This window comes from Olea europaea, chromosome 11 (assembly GCF_002742605.1).
Source record: "Olea europaea var. sylvestris chromosome 11, O_europaea_v1, whole genome shotgun sequence".
Classification (NCBI taxonomy): Eukaryota; Viridiplantae; Streptophyta; class Magnoliopsida; order Lamiales; family Oleaceae; genus Olea; species Olea europaea.
This window is the reverse complement of record NC_036247.1, coordinates 22,000,316-22,014,568: the sequence shown is the minus strand read 5'-3', so window position 1 is coordinate 22,014,568 and position 14,253 is coordinate 22,000,316. Positions and strand designations below refer to the sequence as shown.

Here is a 14,253-nt window from a genome sequence, read left to right as displayed (position 1 = left end):
TGGAGAAGATGATTGGTTTTATTTTTTATTTTTGGTTTTCAGTATAATTCTTTTATTTTAATTTTTTATATAAAAAATGTAAAGTTATTCATTTGGCCTTTTAAAAATTAGTCAACAATTGGTCGGATCTTTGATTTTTGGTCAATTACAATCAAACTAACGATTTTTGTCAATTTGGACTCCAGGTGCGAATTTTTTAAAGGTATGATACGGTAAGTGCTACAAATTAAAGGTTTAGGTTAAGTCTGCATGAAAGTGAAATATTTGGCATCGTAACTCAAATTTTCCCCTTTTTTCTGAACTTCTTTAATCGTAGGTTATGGAAACAGTAGATTGTCGAAACTACCACTCATTTTCACCATAATCTGATCCCATTTCTCCGAAGTCCAAACAAGCATCAAAGGGCAGCAGAGTTTTCCATCAATTGCTGAATGGGCTATCCTTACTCTTTTCTAGTTCCTGTAAATCTTGATCCGAGCAGTAACCCCCTCCATCATAGTTCGAAATATTGCCCTCTGGTATATACTTTTAAGCAAGATCTCCATTAGCTGAGATGTACGGAAAAATAGACTGGAGCTCAATTTTGGATGAAAGCTACATGTTTCAACGTGTAAATGGAAATTGAATATGGCAAGAATTATATTAGAGCCTCTGAAGTCTGAACCTCCCACACTATTGCCACATATTCTGTCCAGTGTAATCGAATGGTAGAGGCAATGTCTCTAGGATCAAGAAAAAGGATAAAACCAACTCTCCTCGTGCGAGTTGAGATTGATCAAAATGACCACTGCAATCCTTAGTCGATAAAAGGTATCATTCGTTTCCGACTTCAAATCAGCTATTACCAAGTCGTGACAATGTTCGATTATTTTCATCTCAACAAATGTATTAAATATAATCACACGATTATTGAGGTCATTTTCTAAAATAACCTCTACTCTAAATTCATATATTTAATTAAAATAAGTGTAACTGGGGTGGGTTGACCATGGCAAAGCTCAGATTTCACTCCCCTTTACAGGCTTTTTCTCCGCCTCATGTTAGCCTCTAAATGCGCCCTGTTCTACCCTCTGTAAACATCTAATGTACATGTACTCTTGTATCGAAACATGTCTATTGTTAAATGTGACATTTCACCCCCTGCATGAAAGAATAAGCATTTGCATCACATGACAATATAATAAGCATTGAAATATCTAAATGTAATTGTTTTTTCCGCAGTTTGTTGATGAGAAGGTCCAGTGGATGCACATTAACGCTCGTTGAATGGATGCTAAACAACTCTGACTGTTAATAGAAAATAATGTAACACAAAACAGATGATCCTTAGTTTAGACAGACTTCAAATAATCATATCAAGTTAATGTAACATCATCAAAGTACTAATTAGCAATTCAGGCATGGATTCTCCCATCTTTCCTTGCCTACAGTCCTCTGTTCAGAAATCCTTTATGTTAAATACCGACTGCCCATTGAACATTTACCCACATCAGAATTCAATTCTAGAAATTTCTCCCAAGGTACAATCCTGTCACATATGACTAGCATTACTTCTAAATTAGCTACAGAAAATAATGATCAAATTTACATGTTAAACATATACCACTGGAATTTTGTGTATACCCATCTTGCAAGTCCCATATAAAGGCACTGAAGCACTGAGCAGAGGAAACCTAGAGTAAGCTTATCATGCAACAAAAGGTTGGATTATTTAACTATTAACATTCTGAAAGAACTCACAAACCAGTAAAAGATTTCATTTTTCTTTTTCATGGATAAGAAGAAGTATTTAAAAGAGAAACTGGATAAAGCACATGCCCAACAGTAAGCAACAAATAATGAAATGGCACAAGATTGATAGGCATTTAATCCAGATTAATTTAAGAATCAAAATTGCACAAATTAAGAAGACATAAATATGAGTACTACAAAATCCCTCCACCATTGAAATAAAAGCACAAACCAGATCAAAAAAATTCTTCATCAAAGCCTCAGTAATTTAGTTCACTAAACCGAGTAGCTGAAGCCTGCATATCTGTGTCTGAAGTTGATCATTTTGTTGACACTCTTTTCTTGCTTTTGGTATCTTTCACCTTGGTAATTCCTTCCCTTGCCTCTTTCTTGTTCCCAGCCTTTCTCAACCCCTTCTTTTCCCCTAACTCATCTTTTTTGGGCTTGCCGGCCCCTCGATTAGTTTTTTCTTTTCTCTTCATCTCCTTCTCCTCATTCAAGTTGCTTAAGTCCCTTGCCTTCACTGCCATTTTCTTCTTCCTTTTATTTCCTCCAAGTTCGTTACCACCCAAATCTTCATCATGGTTGCTCTCACTCAAATCCTCATCTTCACTATTTTCCTCCATCAAATCCACTTCTTTCCCTTTATGTTCATCGTCATCATCATTCATTGTAGCTTCATCCTCAACCTCATTCTCATCATTCACCATTTCATCTCCAACATCCATATACCGAACCTCATGAATCCTCCCTTTCTTCTTCTTCTTTTTCCCACTTCCACCCTCCTTCCTTCCACTTTCTTTCTCTTCTTCCTCTTTATCATCCATCTTTACTTTCTCAACTCCCTTCTTACTCTCTCCCATACCGTCAATTTTCAACTTCATGTCAGGCAATACCTGGTAAATTGGCAATGCAATTGAATCAGAGAATTTTAGGTGAAAACTCCTCACGCCATTCCACTTTTTAGGCACCCTTTCGGCCACCGCCTCAACCACACTAACAATGTTTTCCACAATCTCCTCCTTCTCCATAGCCACCTTCGCAACCCTCATCACACAACAAGTTCCGGTCCTCAAATACAACAGCGCACTCCCTAGAGACCTCTCCACTTGCGCCTTAAGATTTTTCTTACTCAAATCTACCCCCAAAGGCAACTTCTTTTTCTTGAAAAATTGTTTGCCTATCAACTTGGGCAGCAAATGAACGACCCTTTTATCAACCAAAAATAGGTCATAGCTATCGCAAAGCTTCCTTTTTGCCTCAAAAGGCTTGTAGTTTGTCTTCAGCTTGGATATTTTAAGCACCTTGGCGACGGGTATATTCTGATATTTGATCAATTTCTTGATCTCTTCAGCGGGAGGGGTGGGCGAGTGCAGCCTGTCGTCTATAATTAAGCAAAGCTCGGATGTGGAGTCTAAGAGTGGATGTGGAAGGGGAATTTTGAAGGGATTTGTGGGTGGGTTTGTTGGGATTTTCTTAAGCGTGAGGTTAAGGTAGATGTAGTCATCTTGAGGAAGAAGCTGCGGCTTTTGGGACGCAGATTGCTTGGCCTTGTATATAGTCAAGGCATTTACAGCACTTTCTATGGTTGAACGATCAACTTTCGAGCCGGAGGCGGGGAATAGTTGCTGAGCATCCATGAGAGTTAGCTGCAGAGAATGTTGGGGGAAGACGGAGAAGAGAGTTAGGGTTTAATTTTAATCGGTGGGTTTCAGGGTTTAGGCCCGATCCAACTAAAAAGGGTTTTTCCAGCTTGGGAATCACTGCTATATAAAAGAGGAAATTAGGCCCTGTATCCCCCTTTTTTAAAATGTTTTGATTAATACCTTTTAAATTATTAAAATATTTTAAAGAAGTATTATTTACGTCCTAAATTGATAAAATCAAAACCAAACCTAAACGAAATTCTACAGCAAGCCCTAAACCCCTAAAACGCCTTATTTGTGGACGATACCCTAATCCCCTGAAACGGTTCATTTGTGGAAATCGTCCAGCTGCGTATGTAATCTAGAAGTGAACTGTAAATCTCCACTTTCGACCCATTTTTCATCAATTTCTTCTTCGTTTTCCCTTCGTAATCGTTTAGTTTCTTATCTCATTATCATTGTGGAAATCGTCCAGCAACATACGACTGTAAATATCCATTTTCGATCCATTTTCCCTCAATTTCTTCTTCGTTTTCCCTTCGTAATCGTTTTGTTTCTTGTCTCATTATCATTTTGACCATAAATCCCAAATAGCCTAAACCCTAGATCGAAAATCTAATTTCGATTCCAACAATTAACTCGTATTTTTGCAATGGCTGAAAAAAGTGGATCGAAGAGGTAAAGAAATCTCGAAGAACCATCCTTAAAGAAGAGGACCAAAATTTCCTCTCATCTTCTTATAAACCGAAGGTAGCAACATTTTTTTTTTTTTATGTTTTATTGACTTATATTGCGTACATTGTCTTGTTCTTTACGATTTTTGTGTGTTTCTCAATGGTTTTTGTACATTTTGTGCAGTGAATGAAGATTGTATATCTTTAGCAATGATTTTAGTAAATTTTACTGATTTAAATTTTTTTGCTGCTATAATGCTACTTTGGTTTTCATAGTTTCTAGTTGGTCTTACATGGTGACTTCAGAATGCACGAAAAAAAAATGTGTGGATGTGTTTGTGTGCATGGTGTTTGTGCCTTTGTTTATATGATTTTCCAATGAACAAATTTGCCCATCCATTGCACTTGAGTTATCTATCATATGTAAACATCAAAATTTTCTTACTGCTGTCCTATTAATTTCCAAAACTTTGTTTTAAGTATAATGATAATAGTCATAAAATTGATACAATGACCACTTTCCATAAAGGTTGAATTAGCTTGTCAAAAGCTCAAGTTAGAGTACTCATTTACTGACATCCATATGAAGCAATACCAACTACAAAATAAAATAAATTACAACTTTTTTTTGTTGTGTTTTGATAAGGAAGCATCTTTGTGATGGTTTTGTCACTTTTTTTGGTTTTGTGTCACCTTTTTTACAGTTTGTGTCACTTTTGGACTTTCATAATGCACGTACTTCTTCTTGAATTTTATTTTAACTGTTTCTTTTTTTCTTTTTGTAGGATTGGGATTTATTAATCCCTCAATCCTGTTGGTTCAAAGGAAAAGTGACGTTGTTATCTCCACATGAGCTGATAACAGACTTGAATGAAAAATTTAGTCCATATCAAAGGACTTTATTCAAAAATACATGCTTTGGTGCCTTCATTGATTTGAAGGAAATAATTTTACAACCACAGTTGATACACCAGTTGCTGCTCAGACAAGTTAAGCAGTCAAATTCAAATGAAATGTGGTTTAATATCTTTGATAAATTGGTAAGATTTTCAATCAAAGAGTTTTGTTTGATATCAGGGCTTAAGTGTACTGGAAATGGTGATCTAACTCGATATAGAATGAAGAGTCGTTTAAAAGAACAATATTTTTAAAATCACGAAAGTGTCACAACAAAAGAAGTTCAAGAAGTGTTTTTAAATTTGCCTGCTGACACCGTAGATAAAGATGTTGTGGATATAGGCATAGTTTATTTGATTACATCCTTTCTATTTGGTACATCCTATCATAAAGGAGTTGATGACTCATTTTTTTGCCTTGTGGAGTCTGAGGATTTGAATTCTTTTCCATGGGGTATAGAAATTTTTAGTATGACTTTATCATTCCTAAAGAGTGCATTTAATCAGAAAATGAAGAATATTTTTATGGAAAAGAAGTTTTTGGAGTATAGATTGAATGGCTTCCTAGTTTCGTTTCAAGTATGAATTTATGAAACAATTCTTGCTATTGCTCGGAAAAATTACTGCATGAAGCATGAATCTCAGCGTCCTCGGATGTTGAGTTGGAGTAGCAATCAACATGTGACATCTGTGGGGTTAAGGAAGACCATTTTTGATTTGATTAAAGTAAGTTTTTTACCTTTTTATTGTTTATATTATGTCTTTAGTTTATCTTTTGCTGTTATTGATATGATTATTTATTTTTCAGTTGGATATAAATCAAATTGTGCCCCTGGAGGCTGAGAAGGGAGAAGAGTATGTGGTTGGTTTATTTGTTGAAGGTTTGGGTGGTGACCAGGATGATGATAATTTTGAGCATCCTATTGTTGGCCTGAAAAAGTTCATAGATGAAGGAACATAATCCGTGCATTGCATTCTCATACACTTTGTGAATTGCATTTTTTATGCTTGCATGTCCATCTGAGATTATATACAAACCTTCTCGCTCACCATATGCTTCTTTTAACATACTTAAGAACCACTCCCAAGAATCATTGGTTTCTAAATCACCAACTCCAAATGCTAATATAAAGATACTGTTGTTGGCATCTTGCGTACATGCAGTGAATAGTGTTCCGCCATAGTTGCCTTTTAAGAATGTAGCATCTATTACTATAACTGGTCTACAATACTTCCACCCTTGAATAGATGCTCCTAATGCCATGAAGAGGTACTTGAATTTGTTGTCCTGATATGTCTCAATTTTTGTAAATGATCCAGGATTTGTTTGTTCTATCATGTACAAGTATTCTGGAAGCTTTTCATATGACTCTGTAGGATCTCCTCTCACTAATTCCAATGCTTTCTCCTTAGATCTCTAAGCTTTCTCATAGCTCATTGACACTCCATAGGTATTCATCATGTCACTTATAATGTCTGCAGGAGTGTATGTTGTTTTTGTTGAGATATACTTGTACATGATGAATTCTCCTACTATTGAGCTGGTTGCTTGACGATGATATCTCAAAATGATGTTATTTGAGCATATATGGACATTTTTTATATACCTTACCTTGAACATATCGGTTCCACCAAGTCTTGAAGCTCTAAAAGTCCATTTACACTTATCATCAATACATTTCAACACATACTCTTTCTTGTCCGACTTACTTACCTTGAATTGAAAGTTATTGTGTATCGCATATATCGAAATACTTCTATTAACCAATGTCTTGTTCTTTTTTCTTTCTGAGTTGATGCACTTACTTTCATCACAGAACATATCATGCACTCAAGGTGGTTGTACGTGCAATCCATCGGGACAACAATTCCAGTCATTTTGTCACTTGTGTACTCATTATCTTGTGTCCACTTGCCTCCATAACAAATAAAGACATTGATTTTATCCATACCTACAAAAATATTACAAAGAGATTGTGTGAGTTTTGTTTTTTTTTAAGTGACCGAGTAATATGCATCTAGTTATTTGGCCAAAAAGTGATTCTTTGACTTTTTCTGAAAAAAGTGACAGCATGTTAATTTTTCACATTCTCCTTCATCAAACACCATGCATGCATCAATGTACTTGATTCAAAGTTTTCTTTTTCATGTTTATTACTAGAAAACAGGGCTTGAATATGTATCTTAATAATTCCAAAATGCTTGACTATTTTTGGAAAAAAGTGACAGAATGCCACTTTTTTCGGAGAAAAGTGATAGAATGCCACTTTTTCGGAGAAAAGTGACACAATGTCACTTTTTTTTTGGGAAAAAGTGATAGTGGATTACATGAGCAAACACATTACATGCATCTATGTAGTGGATTCAAAGTTTTTTTTTTCATATGTAGTACCAGAAAATAGAGTATGAATTGGTATGTTTAAACTTTCAGAAAAGCACACGTATACATCCGGTTAATTGCTCCAATGATAAAGTGTGACTGAATTGGAGAAAAAAGGTCACACAATGTCACTTTTTTTTTTTTTAAGAAAAGTGACAGAATGTCACCCTATCCATGTGCATCCATGTAATTGATTCAAAATTTTCATTTTCATATGTATTCTTAGATAAGAGGGCATGAATTGGTATGTTTAAACTTTCAAAAAAGCACACGTATGCATCCGGTTAATTGTTCCAATGATAAAGGGTGACTATTCTTGTATAAATGTAACAAATGTCACTTTTTTTAGAAAGGTGACAGAATGTCACTCTTCATAATCAAACATCTTGCAAGCATCCATGTAGTCGATTCAAAGTTTTCTTTTTCATATGTATTACCAAAAAACAAGGTATGAATTGGAATATTCAAACTTTCAAAAAAACAAATGTATGCATCCGATTAATTGCTCCAATGATAAATGGTGACTGTTTTGGAGAAAAGTCACAAAATGCCACTTTCTCACCTTCTTCTTTGAGCAAACACATTGCAAGCATCAATGCAATTGGTTTAAAGTTTTCTTTCTCATGTGTATTACCAGAAAATAGGGCTTGAATATGAACGTTCAAATTTCCAAAAACTCACGTGTGCATACCTAGCTAATTGCTTAAAAGAAATGCTGTGACTTTTTTTTGAAAAAAGTGATAGAATGCCACTTTTCACATTATCTTTTTGTCAAACACCTTGCAAGCATCAATGTAATTGATTCAAAACTAATTTTTCATACACAATCCACTCAACTTCAACAATCCACTTAACTTCAACAATTTTATTTTCATAAATGTTAATTCAAACAAAAACGAGATGGATAATGAGCTATAATCATGGAATCCAAAACATAGAACTACCTGTAATTTTTTTTGTGTTTTCGTTGCTGATCTGCTCGACTTTTTTTCCAAAATTTTCAATGTTTTTGTGGATAGTTTCCTCGATTTGAAGAATGAACAAACTTTTTTTATGTATTTGTGGAAGATTTCCTCTTTTTCCTTTCAATTTTCCTTTGATTTTTGCACACTGGATGTTTCACTACTGTAGAAAAAATAGTAAATTCTTTCATTTTATCTCATTGTAGCTTTTTTTTTTTTTTAGAGAAAGCAATGACGTCGTTTACCTTACGTGTTTGATACAGTAACTTTGTTGCTTTTCCTCAATTTACGCTGCATAAATGATTATGTCATAGAGTCCTATATACTCTTTCTCCATTTTTACACGCTACAGTCATGTCTCTTTATTTCTCCACACTAATTCAAGAGCAAAAGTGTGAATTCCATAAATATATGATTGAAAATATATTTAAAGAAAAATAAATTTTAAAAAATGAAGACCAAATATGTTAATAAATAAATATATTTATTTTTTGAAAAATAAGTTTTTATTACCATTTCATTTTTATCGTGAAATGATTCTAATTTTAATATGTTAGATTGTGCTTCAAAATTACATAATTTATCAAATATAATTTTTAAAATTAATTTTTATAAAATAATATGTTTTTATGAATTTTTTTTTTTAGTAAAGTAATTTTTTTATTAAAGTAAACGAAGGCTCGTGTTGAGACCTCCAGAAATACGAAGGCTCAAGCATGAGCCTCCGTAATTCTGGAGGCCTCCGTTATTACGGAGGCCTCAACATGGAGGCCTCCATAACATTTTATTTTTTAAAATTAATAAAAATTTATTTTATATTTTTTAGTACTATTATATTTCACCTTCCAAAAAAATTCATAAAAATATATTACTTTGTAAAAATTAATTTTAAAAATTATATTTGATAGATTATGTAATTTTGAAGCACAATCTAACATATTAAGATTAGAATCATTTCATGATAAAAATGAAATGATAATAAAAATTCATTTCTCGAAAAATAAATATATTTATTTATTAACATTTTTGGTCTTCATTTTTTAAAATTTATTTTTCTTCAAACATATTTTCAATCATATATTTATAGAATTCACACTTTTGCTCTTGAATTAATCCCCTCAATAAATTATTATTTAAACGGTTCGTAAATATTTTGATTGATATTATTTTTTGATCATCCAAATGGTCATTATATACATTTTACGTACGTTGTCCTCCGTAAATACGGAAGCAAACCTCCGGATTACGGAGGCCAGGCCTCCATAAAGCCTTCATATTATGGAGGCTTTGCTCCATAATATGGAGGCCTTGCCTCCGTAATATTTTTTTTATTTTTTAATATATACTAAAATTATTATTTTTAAATGTTGTTGGCATAATGCGTGTGTGGAAAAATATTTGTCAATCACCATAAACAAAATTTTTCACAAAATACAAAAAATAAAAATGCATAATAAATTTTCTTATTACGCTAATAAAATTACAATTAATTTTTTTTTTTACAAATAACATAAAAAAATATTTTTATTTTCAACAAAAAAACACATTTAAAAATTATTAATTTCATAACCACTTTTTTTTTTATTTTCGGAAATACAATTATAAAATAAAAAATAATTAATTTTTTAATATAATATGCATAACAAAATATGGAGGCTCAAGCATGAGCCTCTATAATTACGAAGGCATCAGCATGATGCCTCCATTTTGGAGGCCCAAGACATGAGCCTTCGCGTAACGGAGGCTCATGTTTGAGCCTCCATTATGGAGCCATGATTACGCTCAAAGTATAACGCGGTGATTGTAGTACAGCTTTGCGGTGTCGTATCCACAGGGAGATGAAAATTTTCTCAAAAAATCAAACAAACTAGAGTTTTCGTAATTTTATGTGGGAATAATTTGTCACTTGGAATAAAAATTAATTATCAATATGCGACATAAGTGAAGTGTCGGAATTCCCCCATTGGATTGGATCAATCGACATCAATAATTAATGTATTTTTCCTCAATTAGAGATTTTCTTCCCAACTCTCTAATTGGAAGATTTAACAATAAAGTCCAATTTAATTCCAATTATATTGCTAGAATCTAGATTTTCTATAACACATTCGCACATTTTTTTATTGGAACAAGATCAAAGATCGGCCATATACATCAAGCATAAGGCAGTAATTAATTTGCCAATAAAGTAATATTAAGATTAAAATTCAACAATTATTTCAATCATTCGATAGAAGGAACATGGCTAGATCTATGAAGGATTTGATAAAAATTAAAATAATCTCAACAATAAATAATTCAAATTGTAATTCAACAAGTATTTCGAATATTCGATAGAGAAAGCATGATTGAATCTATGGAAATTCTAATAATTGTTAAACTAATGTCAAAAACATATTCAAGATATGGAAATTCGATTCTAAAATTGTTTAATAATTAAGAACTCAATTACATGAATTAAAGATGTCGAAATCACCAAAATCGATTGAGATCCTTTGTTGCTTCACCAAGTTCCTTAGTTTTCCATGGAGTTTCTTGAGCACCAAGATGAAAGAAATAGGTTTGGGGACGTCTGACTTCGTTCTGGGTGGTTTTGGGCATTTATATCCCGTGAAAATTAGGTTACCATAAGAGATTCAATCGTATAAGGACGCCACCCAAAAAACACTATGCGACCGCATGGTTATTGTCATTGCGGTCGCATGGTTATGCACTTTCAGCCTCTTCAATTTTCGGTATAGGTGTGTGCGACCGCATAGTAGAAAGGCATGCGACCGCATGGTTCCGCCAGACAGCTTTCAGTGTTTTAATTATAACTTTCTTTCCCGATGTCCAATTGAGGTGATTCAAGTTGCATTGGATATCTAACTCAAAGGGTCACAATTGTTATTCAGAAGTCATCTCCCAATTCGACCATCTTCCATGTCAAAAATGGGTCCCAACATGAGACTAAAAACTGGTGTGTTAGTTTTCGATTGGAAATTGATGTATTGATCAAACTTTGACGTTATTTAATCCCTTTGACTTCTTTTCTCATCCACTTGACCTCTAACACTTTCAAATCTTCATCATAATCTTAGACACAAGTTTGGATCATTTGCACTTTAGTCCCCGAACTTTCGTTCTCTTCTACTTTGGTCATTTTTCACTTGTTTCTTCCGAATTTCATCTTTTTCACCAAAATGCAACCTAAACCAAAATATAAGAGTAATGAGTGCATTTTGGCATAATATAATCACATGAATGCAATAGTTAAGAGGGTAAAATATGGTATTTTACACTCTTATCACACCCTCAACTTGCTTATTGCTAGTCCCTAGCAATTTAATGCAAAGTAAAGCAAATGAGTGATTGGTCCATGTTACAAGTGAAATTGTTAAGTTCTAATTCAACAGTAATTCATTCTCTTTTCAAACTCAACACCACCAGAAATTAACAATGTTATGATCATCAAGATATTAAAAACACTTGCTAAATGTGTAAGTGTGTGTTAAGCCATAGCCATCTTACCTCCAACCCTAACACATGGAACATCGAGTATATCTCTAGCTAAAGGTCCAGCCCCATAACTCACGAATATTAAAGTGTTTAGTGTGGGATTTCTCTCTATGGAGCTGGAAAAGATGCACACTCAGAACATGGAGGCTTTAATAATTAGCAACAAGCAGACATTGATCACATGATAGGCATACTTTCAAATGAGAATTCATCAACTTCTTACCACGAACCGACTTGAGATCAAAACAGTCAATGCAAAGGGTGTTAAAGGGGTTAAGCTGGGTTATATGAAAAGTAAGGTGAAAAGAATTTAGGGACTTCCAAGTATCTAGTTATGCATCTCAACAAGTAATTCAACATAGCAATCCTTTACATCAACGCATTCCTTAACCTTTCAATTCCCAATAACAATCCACTCTTTTTTTATTTTTCTTTTTTTCATTTTTTTTTCAATTTTTTTTCTTTCAAAATTTTTTTTCTTTTTTTCTTTTCTCGCTTTTTTTTTTTTTTGCATCACCGGAGCACTTATCATCTCTTATCACTTTCCTCGTTACTTTTCTTCTCAAATGGACATTTAACACCTACTATACACTTGGAAACATAAAGGTGGAAAAATGACTATTTATAGACTTTAATCCAGTGTAAGGAGGTATGGATAACTTAGGCACATGAAAAGAAATGGTTATGTATGTGTATTGGCTCAAAGTGGCTACTAGGGGATTATAATTATGGAAAAGAACTAGTCTGAAGGCTCAAATTCAATCCTAAATTGACTGTTATCATTTCTCAAGTACAAACCACCGTCTTACCACATATCGTGTAATGTCATTCTCAGAAGAAGTTTCCAATTCACACAATCAATGAACACTTATTACACTTTTAATATGTGATAACTCTCAATCCTCACCAATTCTCTCTAAAGAAGGCTCTAGCAGGAGATTCCTCTAGCTACATGTATTAAACCACTATCTTACCATAAGACTTGGGTGCACAAAATGAAATATAGCAAGTGTCCTGATATCCAGATTCTAATAAACACAACCAACACCTAGTGGCATATTTTGTCACTCAAGCATATAGGCATAGACATGCAGCAACTCAGAAGTCCAGACAAAAATGTAAACTTTTTCACAATTCCATGATCACACAATTTATCATGCAATGCAATTCACAAACAAAATGTATCCTCCCCCCAACTAAAAGTTACATTGTCCTCAATGCAAAAACATGTCTCCAAAAATAAAGAAGGGGAAAGGTATCACTTGAGTAATGCAGTGAATTAACTTAAGTTCGAAGGATGAGAAGCTTGAAAGAACTCAATGGATGGATAATGCAACGAGTAAAAAATAAACAAAAAAAAATGAATGCAAATCATACTAAAAAGAAAAATCTAAAACTAATATACAGAAAAATAAAGTGAAGGATGAACCTGAGTGAAGTTAAGGGCGGTAAACAGGGTCTGCAAGGGAAATTTCTTCCACTGCAGGCACCGATTGCCCAAAAGCTATTCTGAGACGCTGTCCATTCACTCTGAACACTCTACCATCATTAGGATCCTCAATTTCAACCGCTCCATTTTCAAAGACTCGTAATACCACAAAGGGGCCAGTCCACCTAGAACGAAGTTTTCCAGGATGCTTGTGGAGTCTAGAATCATACAAGTATACTTTTTGATTTGGTTCAAAAGTTTTTCTCAAAATGTTTTTATCATGAAAAGCTTTCATTTTTTCCTTGTAGATTCTAGAACTCTCATAGGCCTTATTTCTCAACTCCTCTAACTTAGCCAATTGAAATTTCCTAAGCTTATCGGATCTGCAATCATGGAGTTCGTTCCAATGTGCTCTATAGAAATTTGTCCACTCTGTACTCTTTCTTTCACGACCAGGAATTTAATGTCAATGTGTTTTAACTTAGATGTGCTCCTGTTAGTGTTTGAATACAAAACTGCCGAGTTATTGTCACAATATAACTCTAGTGGTCTTTCTATGCCTTTCAGAATGCGCAGCCCAGTGACAAAGTTTTGCAGCCATATTCCTTGGTTAAATGCCTCATAGCATGCTACAAACTCTGCAGCCATGGTAGAAGAAGCTGTGAGTGTCTGCTTGGCACTCTTCCAGGAAACAGCTCCTCCAGCTAGCAGATAGATAGAGCCTGATGTGGATCTTCTACTGTCTTGGCATCCAGCAAAATCAGAATCGGAGTACCCTATGATCTCCAACTGATCTGATCTGTTATATGTGGGCATGTAATCCTTTGTTCTCTTTAAATATCTCATAACCCTTTTAGCTGCTTTCCAATGATCCATTCCAAGGTTGCTTAAATATCTGCCTAGCATTCCAACAATAAATGCTATGTCTAGACGTGTACAAACTTGAGCATACATTAGACTCCCAATAGCTGATGCATAGGGAATCTTCTACATTTCCTTAACTTCAAGGTCATTTTGCGGGCATTGCTTGAGACTAA

The 14,253-nt window shown here is 34.0% G+C and overlaps 1 protein-coding gene across 1 annotated transcript; it reads right to left on the bottom strand.

Moving 5' to 3' along the window:
• Positions 1 to 1,844: 1,844 nt before the first annotated feature.
• On the bottom strand, positions 1,845 to 3,454 carry LOC111403771 (putative ribosome biogenesis protein C8F11.04). The gene has a single exon (XM_023032393.1). The coding sequence runs from the start codon at positions 3,369 to 3,371 to the stop codon at positions 2,052 to 2,054; it is 1,320 nt and encodes a 439-aa protein (XP_022888161.1). The 5' UTR covers positions 3,372 to 3,454; the 3' UTR covers positions 1,845 to 2,051.
• Between the last annotated feature and the right edge of the window lie 10,799 nt (positions 3,455 to 14,253).

Bases quoted from the DNA above. Each gene is read 5' to 3' on its own strand.
- LOC111403771 (XM_023032393.1), bottom strand. From the start codon at position 3,371: ATGGATGCTCAGCAACTATTCCCCGCCTCCGGCTCGAAAGTTGATCGT.